The sequence below is a fragment of the Nipponia nippon genome, unplaced genomic scaffold (assembly GCF_047370975.1).
Source record: "Nipponia nippon isolate SJK-2023a ecotype South Korea unplaced genomic scaffold, ASM4737097v1 scaffold_6, whole genome shotgun sequence".
NCBI lineage: Eukaryota > Metazoa > Chordata > Aves > Pelecaniformes > Threskiornithidae > Nipponia > Nipponia nippon.
In genome coordinates this window covers 53,353,074-53,375,328 of record NW_028262380.1, presented here as the reverse complement: position 1 = coordinate 53,375,328, position 22,255 = coordinate 53,353,074, and the positions used below count along the sequence as shown (strand labels likewise).

The window sequence follows — 22,255 nt, the reverse complement described above, 5'->3', positions numbered from 1 at the left end:
TTCTGGTTTGCAGATGAAACTCATTATGACAGGACTGGCACAAGACCACCATCTGCAGGCATTCCTTCTTCCCCCGCTCCACCCAGATTGTCCTGAACAGCCTGAAACCCCAAATACAGCTCAGGATAACAAAATACAGGCAGGAGACACAGCCAGAAGGTATCCGCCTATTCTAACCACACACTCTAATAACAATTCTGAAATGATAAAACCAGTTGTACCGTGACTTGCTTGTTCTGAGGAAAACAGCAGACCAAACAGTGCTGTATTTTCCAGTGATTCTTTTGCCAATTGTTCAATATACAAACACCCAAGAGGGATTGCTAGGAATAACAACATCAGCTAAAGCAAATGCAGGCAAAAGCACTGGGAAAAGGCAAGCCATGAATCCACAGTCGTTGGCCAGTTCACTTCAAGCTGGTAGGGATTTTTTAAAGGAAATAAATAATAAACAAATAAATTTTTGTATATTTATATTATATATATTATGCATATAATACATAAATATTTATATATACACAAGAAATATGTAAACAAATAACCCATGAGGGCTCTGAATTGGGGGAACAAAGAGTTAGTTACACTGAATAAATCATTGTTAAAATGAAATTTTTGAAAATTGGTAATACTGCTACTATCAATATGATAACGTCAATATAAGCAATGTAAGAACGAAAGCTGTGGTCCTCATAGCCACTCTTCACACGTGCACAATGAGCACAAGTCTGTGGTATAATACTGTGATCACGTGCATCTAACTATAAAATAAGCGGCTTCTTAAATGAAAATTGCTGTTTATGAACAGACTTACGAAACAAGCCAAAGCGTTAGCCCTGCACAAGAAACCGGCCACTGCACCCTCTAGACAGTTCAGTTACAAACTGTAACGCAGAGAGACGCAACGTGCAATACTGTGTAGTGCATGCGCTCTGACGTCCACGTGGTGCTAAGCACAGCAAGAATGACAGCCTATACCCTCCCTACCACGCTGAAAAAAAAAAAAAAATCTAAGTATCGTATTTCACACCATTTATAAACAAAAATAAAATAATGGTCCTCATAATTTAGTTGTCTGTTCTTCAAATCACTCTTTCTTCTTTCCTGTTTTCCCTTAACCTATTTTTCTCCATAATGTTTTAAGCATCTAATTTCTTTTTCTCAGTCCTTTTTTAATATTTGTTTCTTTCTTCATGGAGTTTTCTTTTAAATAAATCAAGTAAATTTCTTTCCAAAAACTCATTTTCTCCCCACTTATGTTCCCCTGGACTGCCTCCCTCTCTCTCTCAGTTGCCTTTCTTCTGCTCTCTTCTATAACCTGATCCCTCCTCCAGCACCGCACTCCTCCCACTTTCCAATGATGCTTTGACAAGCTCACTGATATTTTTCCCCTTTCTCTCTCACTTATTTTCTTCTCACTGAATGATTTATGTCAAAACCATCTGACCCTGACGCCTTCCTCAGCCTCTGTGCATCTGTCCCACTTTCACATCCTTTTAAAAGCACGTGCAATATGGACTTCCAATCCCAAACCAGGCATTGCTTGCTCCCAGCTGGTATGTACCTGTACACCCAGCACACATGCAATGTGACACAGTCCTCTACAGGAGGGCAACCTCTCCATGTCCTTCCCCTTGGTCCTCACGCTCCCCTGGGAAGGGAAGCCCTTCTCCCTGCCCAGGTTTCCCCCTGGGAAGCACCTCAAAATGACTGCTGCGGACCAGAGCAAGGACAAGAGCAGCACTGCTACCTGAGGAGAACGAAATGCAAACTGGAGACAGGCAACAGCCCTCTGACGTGAAGCGTTGCTTGCCAAGTCGCTAGCTGCCTTCTCTTCCTTGATCAAGAGCTGCCTTCTCTTCCTTGATCGAGTTTTTTGCGTTTGTTTTTTTGGGGTTAGTACACTTTTTAGAGAAGACCCAGATAAGAGAACAGAGGCTGCTGTCTACTTATTTCAACTGAGATCCCATCTGAAGTTCACCAAGCTTCCATTAGCCCATTAAAATTGAATTAGAAACCTTAACTTCAGCAAAAGTCAATGAGAAGTTACAACTAATGCCAACAAAATACAATAGCGCAGGTCTTTTAGAGACCTCACATGAAATGGCAAGGAAGTGGCTATGCTTAATATGAATTTAAAAAAATCAAAATTAGATTTTTCTTTCCCTTTTCTTCTTTTTAGCTATGTTAAAGAGATGGAAATTGTCATCCAGCTGAAGTTTCATGTCTTTCAGCTCCAGTCAATCTTTAAAAATACCCCAAGTCATAAGAACAGGGGGCCTACAGCAAATATGTGTTTCGAGCTGAGATGCTGTGTAATTTCAGAGAGAAAGAAAAATATTTTCCCAAGCTTTCAACTTTTCATTTGTATAAAATAGTTTATTTTATAGCTAGGTAAAGATGTAAAATTAAACTTCTTCATTAGTTGAATGTACTGTAACTCACTATAAATACTGTTAACATAACTAAATGCATGAATTGTGCAACATTTTCCACCAGAATATGTAAGGGAATAGATGCCAAATATAGAGTAAAAAAAATATAAGAAGTCAGCTTTCTTCTATAAAACAGCAGAATTCTTAAAGAATGTGTTGGTGGTCAAGTCTCTGACAAATAAAAGGTTGTTCCCATGCTACACAGCCTGACTATTTGTCTGATCAACCTTAACTAAGGAAAAGTATTTGGATATTCTGTAAATAAGCACAGGGAGTATTATTTTCCTATAAAATCAACTGAAATTACTCCCTCCCAACTTGTATTTCTTATTACTGTTCCTTTAATGCACCACTGCTAAATTAATTCCTTACACAACTCTGCAGTAGAGGAATGATTTTCTGAAGCCCTTTCCTGGGTGCGGACCGTACCAGATAAAACAACCACTATCACTGAGTTGCAGCCAGATGGAGGAGGAAAAGGGTAAAAGCAGTTTTTAAAGATGGATGTGATGACTGTAGACATTCACACACTTTCCTACATGTAATAATTTATATTGCTACACGGCTTTCCTTTCTGAAGTAGCTTAGACTAAGCTCCCTTAGACTGAAGGGGATGGACAGAAGTACCATCTCTGTGAGCTAAAGAACAGGGCTGATCTCCATACCCAGGCTGTGCAAAAAGCCTTCAAAAAACGCCAGTTGATTTGCCCCAACACTGAGTTCACATTTTTTGCCCTAAGTTACCACCATGCCCAAGGAAATGAAATTAAAAGATTTAGCAATAGATTCAGCAGAAAATCAATGTAAACACTTAAATATGTGTCACATCAGAAAATATGTCAGTTTTAATAATTTCCTTCTGTAAAATGTACCATAGTTAACGTTATAAGTAATTAACTAATCTTACTCAAAAATTACTTCTTTAGAATACTGCACTTGCAGATCCACATATCTGCAATGCCTACTTTGTTCACTGACAAAAATGACATGTAACACAGATGGCACAAACCCAAGAATGCCAATCGGAAATTCAGCTGCAACTATGACTAATGTTTGCCAAATTGATAGTGAGCTACGGTTGTAAGATCCTCTTCAGGAGCGAAGCTGCAAGGCATGCATTCCAGCTGCTGTGTTGTATCAAGAAAAGAAAGAGGGAATATTACTGGGGGGGGAAACATCATAGGTACTCTCTGTTAGCTTTATCTTGGAAGTTGGCTTAAAATGGAAGTTTAAAACCCTGACTCCTAACATGAGAAAAACATAAAGCTCAACATCAAGCCTAGAGATTGTGGAAGTGTTGGTTGGCTATACACAATACTTCTGTATTAAATGTTACCCACCTAACCTCAGAATAAGCAAGAACGAACCTTTTAATAACTACGTGAAAGAATGAGGTTAACAAATTTATGTTCAGAAAAGTCCAGAATACACTCTGAGAGAAAAAAATATTTTCTTGTACAATCAACTACATATTTTTGTTCCTCAGCAACAGAATTTCTTATATAAAAATAGTTATCACAAATCAACAAACCCGGGAAGCTACACTTAAAGAAGGGTGTCGGATATCCATGAAAAAGTATCCAAAAGACGAAGAGTTAAATACAAAAATAACTGAATTAGAACTTTATAATTTATTCTACATCCTGCCGGCTGCAGTTTCAGTAGGACGTGATACACTCAGGACAAAAACAACCATACTTCTTCAGTTTTATCCTTAACAGCACTGTTGACGTGAGTTATTAAATTGAGCGGATTCAATTCCAAAGCTGGCTATGTTTCAGGAGAGAAACAGTGATTTCTGCAAACTGTTTATACATCTCTAATATAGGACATGATCTCAAATCTTCACCCCTTTAAAAATCCTGAAGGCAGAGAACGAAATCCTGGCTTTATTACAAGTGTTGTTAGTTTTGCCATCACCTCCAAAGGGTTTAGGATTTCAAGGCAAGATCTCATGTGTGCAGAATTCCTCTTGCTTTCTCTCTTATCAGTTAGAGAAAGTCAATTAAAAAATTTATGTACTGAAGTAACTCCCCTGTTTCTCGCGTAGACCTTAGTTCCCACTGAAAAAAACCCAAGTTGTGATGTTAAAAACAAAGGTGAAATCAAGCCTAGCATACACTATAATAGACTTACAGGGTCCCCTTGGATTTCACATTCATTGTTCTGCAGCCCACAAAATACTAGGGAACCTTAGGAAGAAGTCAAAACCCTTGACTTTAAAACCTCACACCCATTCAGAAAGAGATTATTAGGAGCAACAGTATTCCAGCATCATATTTCTGGTTCCCTTCACTAGTATAAAATGTTTTCAGATTCAGCAATAATATTAATCAAGTGTTTTAAGACCACCTTTTCCTTTCCCCACAAAATTGCGCCTTCTTAGCACTCTCAGGAGTTTTTGTTTCTGCCAAAGGTAAATTCAGTTTCTGCCCCTAACAATGGTGGCAAAATGGGGCTCAGCACACTTCTAGCAAGGACCAGATGTACTTGATACATATCACTGTTTTAGAATAGTTCAAACCAAAATACTGACAAAAGTTTAAAAAAACATGCTTTTCAGACATGCTTACAAGAAACCAGCAGAATCAAATTACTCCGTCTGTATGTTGAATTTCTTACACAGGTCCAAAAAAGTCCAGTAAAACAGATTCTTTCTCTTTTTTTTTTTTGTATGCTTCTTTTAGAGACCTTTCAAACTAAATATGCGAACAAGAAAAAAAAGCAACACCCTGAAAAATAACCATGAGTCATCCATCTTAGAGATGTGGGGAGAACTGGGGAGAATTATTTATAGAACAGATGCACTAGAAAATTTCCCTTAGAAACATCTTCTCCCCATCCCCCAAAGAATTGGCCCCTCGTAATTTTTCTCTGTGTCAATATCCATGGTTTAATTTGCCCTACAGTAAACACGGATCATCCCACCAGTGCCTCCTTTCTGGCCCTGCCACCCTTTCCGAGAGAAAGTCAGCTCAATACTCCTTCCACCTTGCCTGAGCAGAGGGTCACCAAAATCCCCCAAACTACATCACAGGACTGTCTGACAGGTGGGGGCCAACCTTTCCTCAATAAAGCCAGCCATGAGATTTGATTTTAAGAGGCTGACACTCAGCTTCATCTCAGTAAAAGGTTTCCAGGGGCTCACTCAAGGAGAAGAGATAGAGGACAATGCACTTGAGCAATTAGCCCTGCTTACGAACTTCTCACCCCCCCACTCCCATCCCCAGCAATTAGGGTATGGACAAAGGACTCCACTTCCACAATGACCCCAACTAGGGAGCTCTTCTTGCCAGAAGGAACACCCCTTTCAAAATTCCTCAGCCAGCAAGGATGTGCAGGTGTTTCCCCCCTCCTAATTTTCTAGGCCATTGGTTGAGGCACCTCTTCATCTTCCAGTCCCAAACCACATGTGCTGGGACTTCCCTAAACTGTAGAGATTATTGTTAAAGAAAAACTAACAATGGAAATCTAAACCTAAATAATCCCCGGAGATCAGATTTATATCTGATTTAAGCTGTAAACAAAGAAAAATTGAAGGTTGGCAGACTTAGGGTAGGTCTCGTCTCCTCTCATTTTAGCTGTCAAAACCTAGTCACCAAAATTTCCTCCCACATAACTCAGACACATATTTCAGGTATAAACAATCATCTTCTGGACACATCTTTTCCAAAACATCTAAATATTTCTAAAGCATCTTTCACTCTCCTTTGTCTATGGACACTGGGCAGACAGCTAACATTTAGGCAGTAAAGGAGAGGTGACATATATTGTACTCCCACGGTTTGGATACGCTCTTCACTTTTTGCACTTTGTGGTTCATAAAGATACGAATTAGCAGCAAATGACTCCTTTCCTGCTTGTGTTTTGCAAAGAAAAATAGGATGCAATATCTGAAACGCTCAAACCCCGCATACTGTTTTGATGCCTATTGCCAAAACCAGATGGAGTGATGCTCTTTAGCCAGCCATGGTCCATCGGACATCATTAGAAACCTTTTTTCACCATGAAAAGCCATCTCAAGCACAACCTCACCATCCTCCCTTTCCAGAGACGCATGTTTCAGGTGGCAGCAGATTTGCTAGTTTCAACTAGCAGCTCCGTGACACAACTCAGAGGCCAAAGGAGATGTAAACTATTTACCCTGCCTCCACATACGTTATTTTTGCAAACCGGCAGGCCGGCCTCCCTGGGCTGTGTTTGTTTATAAGGCAAGCGTTCCCTGCTCCCATGGGGTGCTCATCGAAGGAAACGCCTGGGAGTTTCTGTTTGAGAAAAGCCACTAAGTGATCTGTATTCCTGGCATGGGAGATGCTTTGTTTAACTTAAAAATGGCTTTGAAAAGTAGTACAGCAAGTGCATTTCCCCTGAAGAGCCCGATGTCACCAACGATGCTGCCGTATGAGTAAGAGGAGAAGAGACTCACACAGATGAGTTCATATGGAAGTGTTAAGGCACCTTGAAAAGCAGTCAGTTAAAATTTCCCTGTCTGGTTTCACATGTATACTGTGTGCTTTATACATCTATCTGTCTATCTGTCTTTCACTCCCACCTCTGTAATACTTCTCCCTGGATGGTCTGTCTGTCTGTTGTAGCTGGTTTTCTTGTTTGGGTTTAAAACAGTGGTGCCCAAGCTTGAGGATGAACACATAAGGAATTTTCAAATTTGGTGACTAAAAAAAGACTAAAAATTGGAAATAAGCTTAAATAAGCTATGGAATCTTCCTCCAGTAACATCCCAGCCAACCTACCAATGTCACTTTGAACACACATTGTTCAGCCCAAAGGACTTAGTTTCTTTTCTAGATTATCTACTTCTTCTTGAAATCATTGTATTTTTGGTTTTGTTGCTTAGAGCTAGGTCAATGCTTACACAGAAATGTCATTTTGAAAGAAATATATTTACATTTTGCTGAGAACAAGTTGTACTAATTTTCAAAAATCCTGCTTTCATTTAGTTGAAACTATTAGTCAAGTATAACTCAAATTTGTGAATACTTTGGACCTAAAATGAAACATTTTTCTGCCGATCTGTACTTTCTTATGCTTTTTAATTGTCTTAACTTTTTCAATCAGCTCTATCAACAATATCTCTTTCCAGTCTTCCAGGAGACAAATTAAGGACAATGATGAGAAAGTTAATCAGTAATTTCCTATTGTATCTATAAATTTTAATAGGATGTTAAGGTCACATATTAGACTGAAAAGAAATACAAGATAAAGCCAAATAAGAGTGACTTCCTTCTTTTTCCGGACGTAGAAATGCTGGGGAATTGGCACTTGGAAAATTCACAGGAAGTCACTGTAGACACTTGTCCCCATAATAAGGAGACAGTCACTTAAATATCTACAGAGTTATGACAAAAAAAATCTAAAAAAGCCCCATTGAGATGTGAAAATAGTGACCTAATGGGTCCTAGTTAAAACAAGTCATCATTCCACCGTCCTCTCGGTATTCAAGACTGTCACAGTAAGCAGCATACCGTTGGGAAACACCCCCATTCCACAAATCCGCCTCAAAAGTTTGGTCTCACAAAGATGCTAATGATTCATTCAGAAGTAATCCTGGGTTTTAATAAGGCTTAATGCAAACCACACTTTTTTTTTTTTTTTTTTTAAATACTTAAGAGGGCCACAGCTCCACATCAATGGTTAAATCCCAGGGGTGAAACAAGGGTTTCAGCCACAGCCGGGGCCAGCCCTGCTGCATAAAAAGTATCATGGAGGACACATCAAATATTCCCCGTGGACCCATGGAAAAGTGGCGTTTTGAGAGGGAGGGACATATTCTCTTGTAGCTCTCTTTTGGTGGCAAATCCCACAGTCAATCACTCAAGTCTTTTCAAAACATCCCACTGCGTGAAGGCTGACTTTGCTTCTTTCCATTTAATTATTAAAAGACAGCAAGGAGGAGAGAAAGAAATAACTCGCATAAAATGCAGGTGGGCTGAAAAAATAAGGCTAGCTAAGAATCTCATCTCCTCTCCCACTGATGTGTTGCAGTGTGCACTATTTCATGCAGCATGCAAACTTCTTAGGGCAGTTCATTTTCGTTTCCACTGCAGCTTCACTTCTATTAGCACAGGGCTGCTTGAGTTTATTGAAGGAGAAGCTTCAAAGATGCCTTTCAAACTCTGCATGGCTCTCTATGCAACATGGCTACAAGCTAATAATGTCTGCATTTGCTAATGAAACACCTATAAGCTTTACCTTCAAATATTAGACAAATTTAGCACTAATTAAATGGCATGAAGTCTCTACTAGACTACAGGGCAGCCCTAAGAAAAGCTCTCCAGTTCTGGCAGTGTGCCTTGTCCCCAGTTTGGACTTTTAAGGGTAACTTCAGCATGCTTCACATAGCACGCTACTGTTAACAACTGCTCGTCACTCCTTTTTCATCTCCTCTGCTTTCAGCCCACCTAGCAGGGTCATTATTTAAGCCAGTAGAAATAAATTTTTCATTAACATTTTCAGAGTACTAAATACCTTTTCAAGATTAAAATGTATTAGATGTCCAGCATTTGTTTCTATTTTTCAACATTTAGTATTCAAAATGTCAGTCTTATGCTACTTTCTGTGGGGTATTTTACTGTTAATACAGAAAAAATATTTAGATAGACTACATGTAAAGTCTATGGAGCAAATCTTAAATAATTGCTGACTGCAGTGACTAGTGCTGCAAGGAAACCTACGGGAATTTATAGGTTTACTTTGAACGGTTTAATATATTATTTTTCTTAAATGCTTGTCCCTGAAAATGGGACCAAATTATGCAAGGGTCTTTATTCTCCAAAGAGATCTGTACTTTGCATTACTATGTCCTGCTAGGATAAGACTGTATGAATGTTGTTCCCCACAGAATAATATGAGAAGACTGAAGCAAATCTTAGCAGAATTAAACGTTGCCAAAAACCACCTACAAAGAACACCTCCTCATTCACCAGCTCGGACATTAACCCTCATTTATGTAACTTTAAATGAAAGTTATAACCTGAAAACGGGGGGCTGTAAGTATAATGGTCATTATAACAGCATTATAAATGAAAGTTGCTCACCTTGGAAGTGTTTCTGCTTTTGAAAAATAATCCTGTCTGTACTTCAACTCCTTGTTGCCAACTGTGTGAAAAACAGCAGTGAAAGAGCAGAAAAGAATGGCTCTGATTTTGTATTTTGGGGGTTAGTTTCAAGTGTTTGGCAGTGGGATTTACTTCCATGCTCTACAGATCAGAGGAAAAAACAGCTATGTGAATTCCTTCCCCGTTACCACCTTTCTGTCACCCATAAGTTCACCTTTATTCATTAACAGAAGGAAGAGATGGACTACAGAGAGCTGAAATCCGCTCAGGCAAAACCCTGCCTTTTGTTTCCAGTACACTGGGATTACTTGTGTATGAGGACAGAATGCTGCCCTTCGCTGGGATTTTGCACAATAAACACAGTCTTTTATTTTATGATTTTGAAAAAGTTTAAACAAATGATAATTTGGGGTGAGAAACTTCTGAGTCTAACCAGTTGAGCTTTAAATTGTCGTGCATGTCTCTACCATATATTTTAAAATGAGACTCCAGTTCTTGTCTCAGTCTCCTACACGCTGGCAGAAGTGCAGCCTTCAAGGCAAAAGTCCAGCACCAGTTCTCATTTGCTGAATAGATGCTGATGGATACATTTGCGAACAGACACGTTAAGTGTACAGAAACAGTGAGATATATTACGGGAGGTGCTGAAAATGAAACTCAAAGCTCTGGCATTTCCTTCAGAAGGGATAAAACAACACAGTGATCTTAGCGAGCATTATTGTGGTGAAAGAACCCAATAGTACGGCTGTGTGAAAAACCCTAGACAAATAATCTTTGTTCAGTTAAAATCAGATACACTGCTAAGGCCCCTTTACACTGCTTTGGTGAGAAGACCATTCTCCAGTTCCTGAATAGACTGAAGAGATCTTAGTGTTTAACGTGTGTTCAGAAGAGTCTTCAAATTGTTTAACAGATCATCAAGGTATTAGGAGGTTTTCTCCAACTTTCCAAAGCAATTAATGTGCGTATATTGAGACCCAGATCTTCCAAGGGAGCATGAATATCTTTCAATGGGCACAGATGGGAGATGACATCTCATTCTCTTCCGCATGCTACATGAATGTGCACACTGCAGATTTGAGTAAAAGACAAGTTTCTGCATTGCTCAGAAAAGTGGCTAGATTAAACTGTGTGTAAATTTACCCTGCAGTGTTTTGTCCCATCTACTAAATGGTAAACAGGCACCTCAGTCATCCTTCCAAGCAAAATTAACAATGAAGCTAATCCTGATTAGGCCTAGTATCGTCTGAATCACATTTATGTTCACCCTGGAAAAACAGGTCACAGAAGTTAATCCAGCCTGTAAAAACATCTAGAACCAGAAAACCTGTTAGCCAAAGAACAAGTCATATGCCCAGTCCTCTGACAGAAGCCACACACCCAAGAATTTAAGCACTGGTAACCTCTTCAACATCCTTCCTTTCCTCTCTGCCCTTTCCTAAGTTGCTCAACAACAACAAAGAGCTAGCGATACATGAAGGTGAATTGCATCCTTGTATCTGAATTATTATTATCTGAATTATTAAAAAAATGAATTTTACTGAAGAGTCTTAATTTAAAGGTCTAAAAGAGGGACAAGACTCTGTAGGGAGAAGCTTCTGTTAACAGAGTCTTTCTGCAGAAGGCGAACAGGGAAAATGAATCAGAAAAAGCCTTCCAAGAAAGCAGTTTATAAAGGGAGAGGTTCTCTATAACAGCAATCAGGGCAGCCTAAAGTTGATCCAAGGGAGACCAGGTTTTATTCCCCTTCAGGCTTGACCAGACATGATACTTTGCTGCTTACAAACCAGCTGGACAAGAAAATCACGTGCTGACAGTTTGGGTATCACCAAAATTAAGGTGTCAGTCTTACTCTGAGATCTCTCGGCTGAAGAATTAGCTCATCCAGGAGCATTTCACTACTAATGGTCAGCAAGCAAAGTTGCTGGCTTGCTCATTTCCATCTATGAATATGCCCCAACACACCTTAATTTTAGAACAGAAATAAAGGGAGATCCAGAACCCTGCCACTAAACTTACTGCTTATAATAAAATCACTGCAACATCTTTTTTTGCAGACCTATTTTGGGCTGTTTTCCAGGATGAAGCAACAGCTGTCTTTGCCAATCTCCTCACAGGCAAAGAAAATTTTCAAGATGAATTGCTCTGATAGAAAGCAGGAGATTTTTTTTTTCTTCTCTTTGCCAGTGTTGCTTCTCCTGGAGTCAAGTTTTTGATCCTGGAGGCACTTCCAACTGTGAATTAATTACAGGTTTGATAAACTGCGTACCTGTTGTTCATAGAGATATAGAGATGGGGAGTGGTAAACTTGAAAAACCCTTTTATTTCCTAGAAGTCTCTAAAATTAATTTCCCAGTTCTCCAAGTAGGCTAACGTGAGGCAATCACTGATGTCTTCCTATGGTTCGAAGCGTAGCAAAAGGAAACCTCTGCTGCAAACTGGGCTTTGGCAGAGGACAAGGGCCTGAAAACACAGCAACCCTTGCAGGGGAAGAGCTGCCAACTAGCTGATGCACCGAAGTAGCAGAGCCCATAGTCCAGATTGGTGGGTGCCCTTGCTGAAACCCATGCCGCTCAGGATGTCATCCTTTTTAATTAGGACATTTAACAGATGAATATGGCCAAGAACCAGAATTTCCTGTTCTTGTTTAAGAATAAGCTCTCCACCCAAACAAAGTATTAATGTGTCACTCTGTATAATAAATACATGACTTGCTATACAAAGAAGTATAGTTGAATTGCTTTGGCCTTGTCTCGAACTAATTTATTTGAAGTCTATATATAACAAGTTCCTCTGACAATGAATTGTGTAACGTCTACGAGACAAAAAACGGCACACTTCGTTAGCTACAGAAAGACAGGTGGACCGACAGAAACTTCCACTTAGTGCTTTACTGGCTGCCTGCCATGGTTTGAATGGGGGCAATTATGAAAAAATTGAACACATGACTTTAATAAGCTTCAATATGGATCGCTGTCTGGTGGAAACAGAGCTTTCCAATAAGTTACTCTGGGTCTAGTCTTTGCTGCTAGAAGCGAATGCGTTGTTTCAGATGTCAATCACATATTCTTGGTATTATTTGAAAAGGTTAGCAAGAATACTGACATGTGAAATTGCAGATGATAGGAAGCAGCCCCAGCACTGATTTCCCTCCACGTCCTGTGAGACAGCAGCCTCCCTCCGTGCCAGCGGGGAGTACCTGCCTGAGCACGACGGGGATGTGGCAGCAGCACCCAACTCCAGGAATGCACAGCAAAGAGCAGCTACCGTTGCTGCGGGGGTTCGGTGGCAGCCCCTGCGAGCAGACTCCTCTGCAGAAGAGGCAGTTGCTAATACAGTGTTCTCTCCCCACAGCTGAGCACTGAATACTTCCCAGATAAATGAAAACCAATCTTATTAAATATTTAGGATGGACATGTCTTGATGCAAAGACATCCTTCACAGTTCAAGCTGCCATCTCCAGCATTTGAGTTAGCTATGAATAAGACAGCAAATAAGGCATCACTTCACACTACCCACAAGGTCGGGGAGGCATCGCTGCAGCAGTTCATACTTGTTCCATGTTTTGAGCAGTTTAAATGAAAGTTGAGGTTTGGATGAACCACCAAGCCTCCTTCCCAAGCAATTCTCTTCCCTCCCCAGCCAAGCAGACCCTGCCTTTTAGAAAAAACTCACTCACATGTCCTCCCGAGGAGACTGCTGTTTCAGCAATGAAGGTCTGCAGGGAACTTCTCCAGGACTGAAGAAGCCATCAACGGAGGAAGCAGCGTAGCATCAGCCCCATTGCCTGCCTGGCCTATGTGCGAGCCACAGAAAGCCAGGCTTGCTGGAGCTGCTCCCACAGGAATGGGGCAGAGAGCCCTACCAGAGCAAGAGCAGCAGCGGTGCCAGCCCCCCTCACAAACTATTCCCATCCCCTAGCAGCAAAAGTGGCAGGATGGTTTCTTCCCGGTCTCCTGTCCCCGCTCCCACCCACCAGCTCCAGCTCCCTCCCCTGCCAGCACTGAGGATGCACCAGTCCATCGTGCCTAGTAACATCTTTGGTCAGCTCTGCACTACTTCACACATTTTTTTTTTTTAAGTCTGTGTGTATACATACATTCATTCAAAATATAACACCCAGCATAACTATTTCATAACAAAGATGCGCTCAAATAGCCATATCTAGTAGTACATGCCAGGACTGAAGGCTCATGTTTCCAGTCCTGTATCACCTGTGACAAGACTGCTAAAGCAATTGCTGATTATTTTATCCCCTTTCAAAAATCAAAACCAAACAAAAAATGAAAGCAGAAAGTGCTGTTCCATTCAGTGAGAAATTACAGAGAGCTGCATTACCTTGGGAATGGAAAATAAGAGGAATATGAGTAATTTTCAATGGCTTTGTCCTTGAGTAGGACCACACCACCAGAAACATTTTAATAGCTTAGGATGCTCAGCCACAACATTATCAGAACCGCTCCTCTCTCTGCAAGTTTCTATTTTTCTGAACGCCCGTTGCTTCTGCCTATGCTGTTCTGCCTGCTCTGGTCATCCTCCTTCACACGCGTTTGAGAGGAGCTGTGCATGGGCACCGCACCCTTTCATATCTCCAGGCTACTTGTCTTAAACCATATGAGTGCATGATTTATAATAATCATACACAATATAAAGTAACTATTGCTATCACTTGGTTACCACTAAGTGATGTTAGCAATGGTAATTTTTACTTTCACAGGTTTGACGTATTTTCAAGTGTCGCCCCAGAAATTATTATATTCTGTAATTTCAACCTGACCCCAAAATACTTCATCTGTAAAAACAGCAACAATTATTAACAACAGGAACAATGTGCACTGATGACAAATCCATATGAGATGTTTCTGACACACCATAAATTCAGTAAGGACAAGACCAAATAATGAACAGTCATAATTTGCCACACAAATACAACATGGAGAACAACTGGCTAGTCAATAATCTGAAGCATCAGACAGTACGTCACTGACTGAATGTGAGCCATCAGTGTAATAATTTATGAGAAAGCAGTTACCGTATCAGGAGGTATCCATAGACTGTTCTCCGTAAGAGAGGAGAAACAAGCCTCCTGTTCAGGGCTGGGAAGCCTCTTCAAAAGCAGCGTCATGCTTTGGGCAGCATCACTCCCGGAGGACAAGAACTTGTGAAAAAAAGCCCAGAAAGGCGCAACAAGCACCCTAACAAATCTGAAAACAATGAATTATGAGGAAAGATTAAAACTACGAGGTTTGTTTAGTCTAGAGACAAGGGCCACATGGTAACAGCTCTGAAATAAGTAAAAGGTCTCTGCAAAGAGAGAGATGAAACGTACTCTTGCTCCACGTGTACTTGCACAGGATGGGAAATAAAGGCTGAAATTTTAACACCGAGATCTCAGACATTCAGAAAATCAAGTCTTCTTTGAAAGCCTGACTAAGAATGGGAACAGCCTGCCTACAGAGATATAAGAATAAACATCTCTTCCCAAAGGTTTAAAAAACAATTAGACAAACAGTTGTCAGAAATAGCTTAGGTACAGTTATACATGCCTTCAGGTGGAGGGACAGCCTAGACAACTCAGACTTCCTTCCAGACTTACTTTCTGTCACTCTTTACAAATTTACCCCAAAATGCGAATTCAACTTATTTAAAAATTGAATCCAAACCTCCTAATTTTTAAATCATCAAAACTGTTTTAATGTACTTTCACTTTTTTATTTCATAACATTGAAATTCTAACTTGGCCTTATGAACAAATGAGAAAATAATCTAAAACCAAAATGTTTCAATGTAATGTTCATAAAACATGTACCATGGTGACTCACTGTATTACTGTTAGTTGCCCACCAAGCCAAAAGATCCATCCTCCACAGAGCTCTTATCAAGACAATCAAGATAATTCCATTACTGGAATTCCAAGATAGCAACAATATTGTTCCATATTGTTTCCATTATTGTGTTCACATCAGAATATGAATAGAGGTTGGATCAGTTATAGTATCAGTATCGGTGACAGTCTGACATCCAGACTGTTATCACCAGAGAGAAGAAAAATGAAAAAAAAAGGAAAGCAGCATTTCTGAAGAAATGCTAAGGAACTCAGGGGAAAATTGTTTTGAAGAGACACTGAAGCTTTGGAAATAATGAGACTACAGTATTTTGCTCTTTCTTAACTCTGGAGACTCAGAATTCACAGCAAGCCCTAGGCTAAATTAAAACATATTTTTATTACACACTGAGTCTGACTCTGCAGTATGTTCCTTTGGTCATGATAGCTTAATTTCAGAGGAACAAAGCAACATTGAAAACTGCTCTGTGACTCTATCCGTGTTTCCTCATCTCCTCTGAGATTATTTTTAATGAAGGCAAGAAAACATCTTTTTCAAGTAAAATAATCCATATCACATTTGTGTCCAGACCTTTAATTGTTTAATGCAATTTCCCTCGGAAGATGTTCAGTTTCATCTATACAATCTTTTTTTTCCAAAAGACTAATCGATACTTTGAAATATAAAGTTACTTAGTTTATAAATTGCCTTGGCTTTTCAAATGAGTCAAACTAAAGTCGTAACAAACAATACAATTTATCGTGTTTTCCCCCATTCAACGTATGCAATCTCTTGCGAATGGTAAGCTTCTGCCAGTTGGGATTTTGGTTGTCAGAGCAGTAACATTTTGCTTTCCAAAGCTCATTCTTTACACACTGCTGGAGAACTTTGCATTTAGCATAGAATTGCCGTGTATGCACATGCAACTGAATTGTTATTTTATAGGGGAAGGTGGAAAGCAATATTTTCAGTGTTGAGTGGAAGATGATAACAAATAGTCAAACCAACACAGGCCGTGCATGAGAAAAAAGATGGAGAGCATGGTAAAACCAGTCAGCTCTGCTGAAGTGAAGCTGCCAGGCAATACCGTTTCTTTACTAACAACAATAATGCTCTCTGTATAGCCTAGATCCCTAACAGGCAAAAGAACGTTTAAAAAAAGGGAGGAAAAATGCTATTTCAAAGAGTTCCTTCATGCCTTTTCTCAGGGGGTTTAAGGAAATAGATAGCAAGTGCTCGCAACATTGCAGAGATGTCTTGAATTTCTTTACGGTCTGCGTCCAGTGAGCTTCAGGGGAAATTTCCAAGGAGGCAGCCCCGGACACACTGCCGAAGCGCGATACGCTGCAAGGATACCACGTTCAGCTTCATCCTTTAGGAAACACACGCAGGTGTTTCGAAGGAATGCTTCGCCTGAAACCTGCCTTTTGATTGTTATGGCTTTAGAGACCTTCTGAAAAGAGAGACCTGACAAGGGCGCTGAGCTTTGTTTAGAGAACTTAATCCTCATTCTCCCAGCTGCTGACAGGAAAAGGCCATGTTTTGCTTAAGTAAAAAATTCCTCTCCTAGAATCAAGGGATGAAAGTGGTAGAGAAGAGCAAACACCCTCCCTGAACAGCAGAGTTAAAACACCCGACAGCTGACCATTAACAGCAGCAGAAACAGCTTCTTCTATTCTACAATATATATCAAAGTAAAAAAATCTCTGCCAGGTGGCATTAGGCATTATAGGAATACGAAAACCATCCAAATAATAACCTGATCCTGTGAGATACGAAGTTCCTCCCTCCTGTTGAAATGAATGGTGCGGAGGGTGCTATGGATGTAACCCGAGCAGTGAATCACACTCCAAAGCCTACAAAGCATAAGCCGTTCCAGTGCTATACTGAGCGTTATTTGAAACATTTCCAAAAAGAGAAAAACGCACTGTTCATTTAAACTGAAATTCAGATTTTGGATGCACACATTGCCATGAGCTTTGATTTCCATTACTCCTGCAATACTGATAGTGTGAGTCCAAGGGGAAAATCATTCAAAGTGTTCATAGATAGATTTTTTTTTCCCCTTAAAGACCTATATTCTTACCAGTGGCACACAGACCTAGAGACTTCCAAACATATTTCAATATTACAGGCTTGTAGTAAATATAATTTGAAGGATTACAGTTCATTCCATGAAGCAGTTCTATGAATCTTTTCTTAAACAAAATCTTTACCCACGAGTAGAAGAGTTTTTACTAGGTGTGCATTTGTTACTGTTCCTTCGAAAATTTGACCTAGCTTGACCAAGCAATAAACTAGTAAACCCCCCAGACTGTACTAATTCAGACCCCAGGGACCTGAAGAGTTGGATTTCCTGACAATGTCATCTCCAAAGGGAATATGCCAACTCAGCAGGACTTTTCCAGCAGCCTCGGTTCCTGCCTGCCCGAGGCTATAGCAGGCTGTGCAACAGCATGGTGGATGATGTGCTGTCATTCATTCCAATACTTGGAAACACAGGCAGATCTGATAAGGAGTCAGAAAGGGTGGAGAAAACAGATCAAGCTGGACTGAAAAGCTGAGAAAAAGCATTGGAGGTAAAACTGATAAGCGTGGCAAACAGCAGAAGTGAGCTGAGAAACCAGGCCAGCGGGAACTATATAAACTCACTCAAGGAGGGTAATGGGCTGGGGACAATTGAGTCAAGTGGGAACAAGAGTCACTGGATGCTTCTCTGTAGTTCAGCATGGCACTTTGGTTTGCTGAATCTCATCGCTCCTCTGTGGAAAAATCTTTCTGCAAGGCCCTGGCAAAATGTCTCGTCCCTTCCAAGTACTAGACACATGGAGATTTGTAACCTATTATTTGTGCCACTTACTCTGTTCACTCAAGGGAAAAGTTCTGTGCAGTGGATATGCATGGTCATCATGCTGCGTCATGCTTTGGCACGATGGGTCTGCGCACTACGTGACAGGACTTCTGTTTCCCATTTGCTTTTTTCAAGTCTAAACAATCACCTATAAAACCACAATATGTTAAAAGCACACTTAAAAAAAAAAAAAAATCATCAACTTACCCACCCACTTAGGAGATGGTCGAATTAGCATTACTTCTGCAGGTTTGTTTAATAAAGTATACTTACTGTTGCCTGTAGAATCCTTTTTCAATTTTTGCCAGAAACTTAAAAGGTAGGTAAGGTAAATAACCACGAGCAGAAAAAAATTATTAAAAAAGGAAAAAGAAAAGGAATGACCTCTGACTAATGCAGCTACATGCTTTGCCATGACCTATTTCTCCCAGCACTACCTGGGTGCAAAGCCAGCAGAAACATCTAAGCCGCTCTTTTCTCAGGCAATGCCCAGTTCTTTGCTCTGCTTTTCCACATGCTCAACCTGAAAACCTAGGGTCTAATTGGCAAGCACACGGAGCACTCGCAAGTACCACTGACATCAGGAAGGCTGTGCTTTACCTTGAGTAAGTGCGTGCCAAAGGATCGAGCCCAAAGCGCCTCAAACCAAGCACGTAGTAGAATGACGGCATGATTTCACAAGTGGATTTAGCCAACGTCAGAACACACTTCCATTGAAAGAGGCAATCTGACCAAAACTGGGTTTTCCTTCTGTTTGGTGGGGTTATCTGGCAGCCACATCGGTGACCTGCTCCACCATGCAGCTGCCTAAGTACCAGGGACAAGCGGAGAGAGGGATCAACAGCAAGGAGGTATACACTGCTGCTCGCGTGCTAAGTTAGGCTGGTTTTACCCAAATTTGAAACCACAGGCTGGGTGTCATCTCCTAGCCTGAACTGTCCTCTGCCTCGATGTTCCATCTGCAAAGGGGGGGACAGATATCTCTTTGTCTAGCCATGGGGATTTGTGAAACTAAACTGAAGTTAATGAACATTCAGATACTACAATGATGAATGTCTCAGGAAAAAAAAAAGTGAGGAAATGAATAATTATGGCCTCAGCAGGGTTTGAATAGCATGCAGTAAATAAGGTGATGGTCACACATTGAACAATGCAACTAAAACAAAATACTGAATAGGGACTCATTAAGCAAGTGCTGCCCATCCTTCGGACTGAAGAAAGCAGGGGTCCAATGGAAAAGCTAATCCGTTATCATGCAATTAAAGACTGCATAGTAATGCATGCGCACAGAGGTCAAACAAAGGTTGCATGTGCAACGTAAATGCAGACACTTTGAATGCAACACTAGTAAGGGTATTTTCATCTGGTTTTATGCTTGTGTAGCATGACTTGCTCTGAATACAAAACTTACCAGGCAGTGCTTACAGACTTGCCACCATTTTAGATCTATAAATTGTCTTTCTAAATGTCATCTTACTCTCCTTAAAATGTATTAGCTTGGGTGCGTTACATGCTTTGTTCAATTCTTTGGTCCAGATCAGGCAGGAGACCAGATTAACAGGTTCAGTTTGGAGTACTGAGGTTGGGACACACACTTTTCCTCCAGCACATCCCTCCTATGGTTCTTGTGATGAGGCCAAAACATGGTTGCCTTCACTCCACAAGTGAAGATCCTGTCTGTGAGACAGGCAAATGAACAAATGACAAAACTCTCTTTGCCATTCCGCAAGGGAAATTTATTCAATATTATTTCAGATTAAGCTTCCCTGAGAAAAATGATGGGCACGTAACACGGAACTAGCTCATAACCTAAGTGGGCTGCCATAGGACCACTCAAATTTTGAAAGCCATTTGGTCCAGCATATGGAATAGCAGCAGTCTGTTGCTGTTTATATGTATATCTACAAATATTTCTATGGCCTTTGTCACCAGTGGAGACAGCTGCTCCCAGTTAACGTTTCTCGTAAACAGCTCTATGGAGTCAGACTGCATTATTATTTCTATTTTGCAGGAGAGAAGGTGAAACAAGAGAGCATATCAAATTCACAAAGGTATCTTTGTGCCTAACTCTCACTGAAATCAGCCAAACCGGGTTCAACCACAGAACTTCTGTGGATCTGGATCCACAAATCCCATGTGCATCTAGGTGGGATTATACTACAAAGTTGCAAAATGAACTTAAGATTTTTAACTCCCACTCCGGTCATCAGTGGACTGAACACAAAATTGCATATTCAGGAAACGGAGCTGTGAGGCCCTCTTTTCTGTTACTACCAAGACAATATTAAATTGACAAGAGAAATTGGGGTGGGGAGGAGTTTTTTTTAACACCAAATGGTTGCAATGGTTGGTTTGATGGCTCTCTTTCATGCTGCTTATGACTTATTTTTTCCCCTAATGTTGTCCACACGCTAGAAGAAACAGCATGCCTATAAACACTGAAAATATAAAAAACATTAATGCTGTCACGCAATAAGAAAAATCTTGTCATTTTAGCCAACAGTTTCAGAAGCACAGATTTTTATACATCTTTTAGATCTATACAACAGTAAAATAAAGATTTACAACAACGCCTTTAGTTAGCTCTGAAAAATCCTTCTGATGTCAGATGTAAGTGTTAACCATAAGATCCAAGCTCTCCTCTAGCACTGCAAGTCCAAGTATGGAAGGTGTTTGCCCACTAGCAGAAACGTATCGTTTGGAGAGAAGTGAGAGCAGTACACCATTCATGGGATTTTTTTTCATCAATTCTCATTTTCTCTATCTGCCCACCACTTGCAAGCATATCCATGGCAGGGCTGCAGCCCTTCTCCAATGTAATGCCCACCTAACAACCGCCCACCGAAAGCATGAAGGTGCTTCCCAGAAGCAGCAATGTCATCTTAGCGCCAGGACGTGAAAATATATGGGTGGAAGCATTTGTTCTTAGTGGGTGCTGGTGCTCACAGTTGTAAAGCTACAGATTACATTCCCTCCTTGCTCTCTAAACACGCAGAGGACTCTGCAAACATATCACTTACAGAACGTGCAGAAAAAGCAGAGCTTCTTCACCTATTAAAAACAATCTGTTTTAGAGACCAAATTTATTTTCCCTTTGTTTTACATCAGCTAGGCCTTTATTTCTCTCTGTTACCTAAAATAAACATAAACTATTTGTTACAAAAGGAAGGATATACCATTAAGCTGATTTTACCACATTTTTTGGTGGTGGGATGCTAGCTTAGCGCACAAACATGTTTCAAGTGAAATGTGTTTGGCAGCCCCTTCGTGGGGCTGAAAGAAACTCGGTTACAAAGGTTAGATTTTTACATAAACGAATGCCCAGGCACTTTATGCGCTTCCATAACTTAGCAGCATTCCACTTTATTTGTTTATGAGATTTAGTTTGTTCTTCTTTGGTGGTACTATTTTGTTATTAAACAAAACGTGTACATGACTCAAGTGCATGTCCACAGAGCTACAAAGAATCTAGGGCTTTTTTTCCCCCCAAAGAGGAATTTCGGAGTAATTAATGAACAAGTTACAATATTACATTTAAAAAACAAAATACCAAACTACAATGACAGTAGATATTCCAGACCGAATCCTCTTCAGGTTGTATAAAAGCATAGCACCTACCTCCATCCCAGAGAAAAGTCAGCTTCAGACAAGCATTAATAAAATCCTCAAAAACCAAACCACCACACAGTACTGTTAATAACCACCCACAATGATAGTGTCAGCTATTGCTGACTGCTACTAAAGATATTGGATCAATCGGAAACGTTTTGGAGAACCTCATTTTAAAGGGAATTGACCAGTAAAACTATCAGAATATAACTATACTTCTATATCTGGGTTTGCATGGAGACAGAAATCTAAGAGAAATGCATTTAAACACAGCCACTACGAAGGAGGAACCATTATACCTACCAGCATCTCTGTTTTGTACAGAGCAGCAATTCCATGCCCAAGTTTTCCTACGTGAACAAGCCTCTCCCTAGACAGTTTAATCCTTGCTGTCCAGCTAAAACGCCTACTGCAACTGTGCTATTCCTATCTGCAGTAAGAAACGTCTCTAAATTTCCTTTA

General features: G+C 40.3%; 1 protein-coding gene across 17 annotated transcripts in view; it reads right to left on the bottom strand.

Moving 5' to 3' along the window:
• The window catches only part of BMPR1B (bone morphogenetic protein receptor type 1B), a 273,903-nt gene that overhangs the window by 53,038 nt on the left and 198,610 nt on the right, over positions 1 to 22,255 (bottom strand). Inside the window, exon 1 of one of the 17 annotated variants that reach the window (XM_087736645.1) lies at positions 18,194 to 18,297. The exons of the other annotated variants lie outside the window; for them this stretch is intronic. Within the exon in view, the coding sequence (XP_087592771.1) occupies positions 18,194 to 18,254 (61 nt within the window). The 5' untranslated portion in view covers positions 18,255 to 18,297. Of the gene's footprint in view, positions 1 to 18,193; positions 18,298 to 22,255 lie in introns of those variants that run through there. 17 annotated transcript variants of the gene reach the window in all.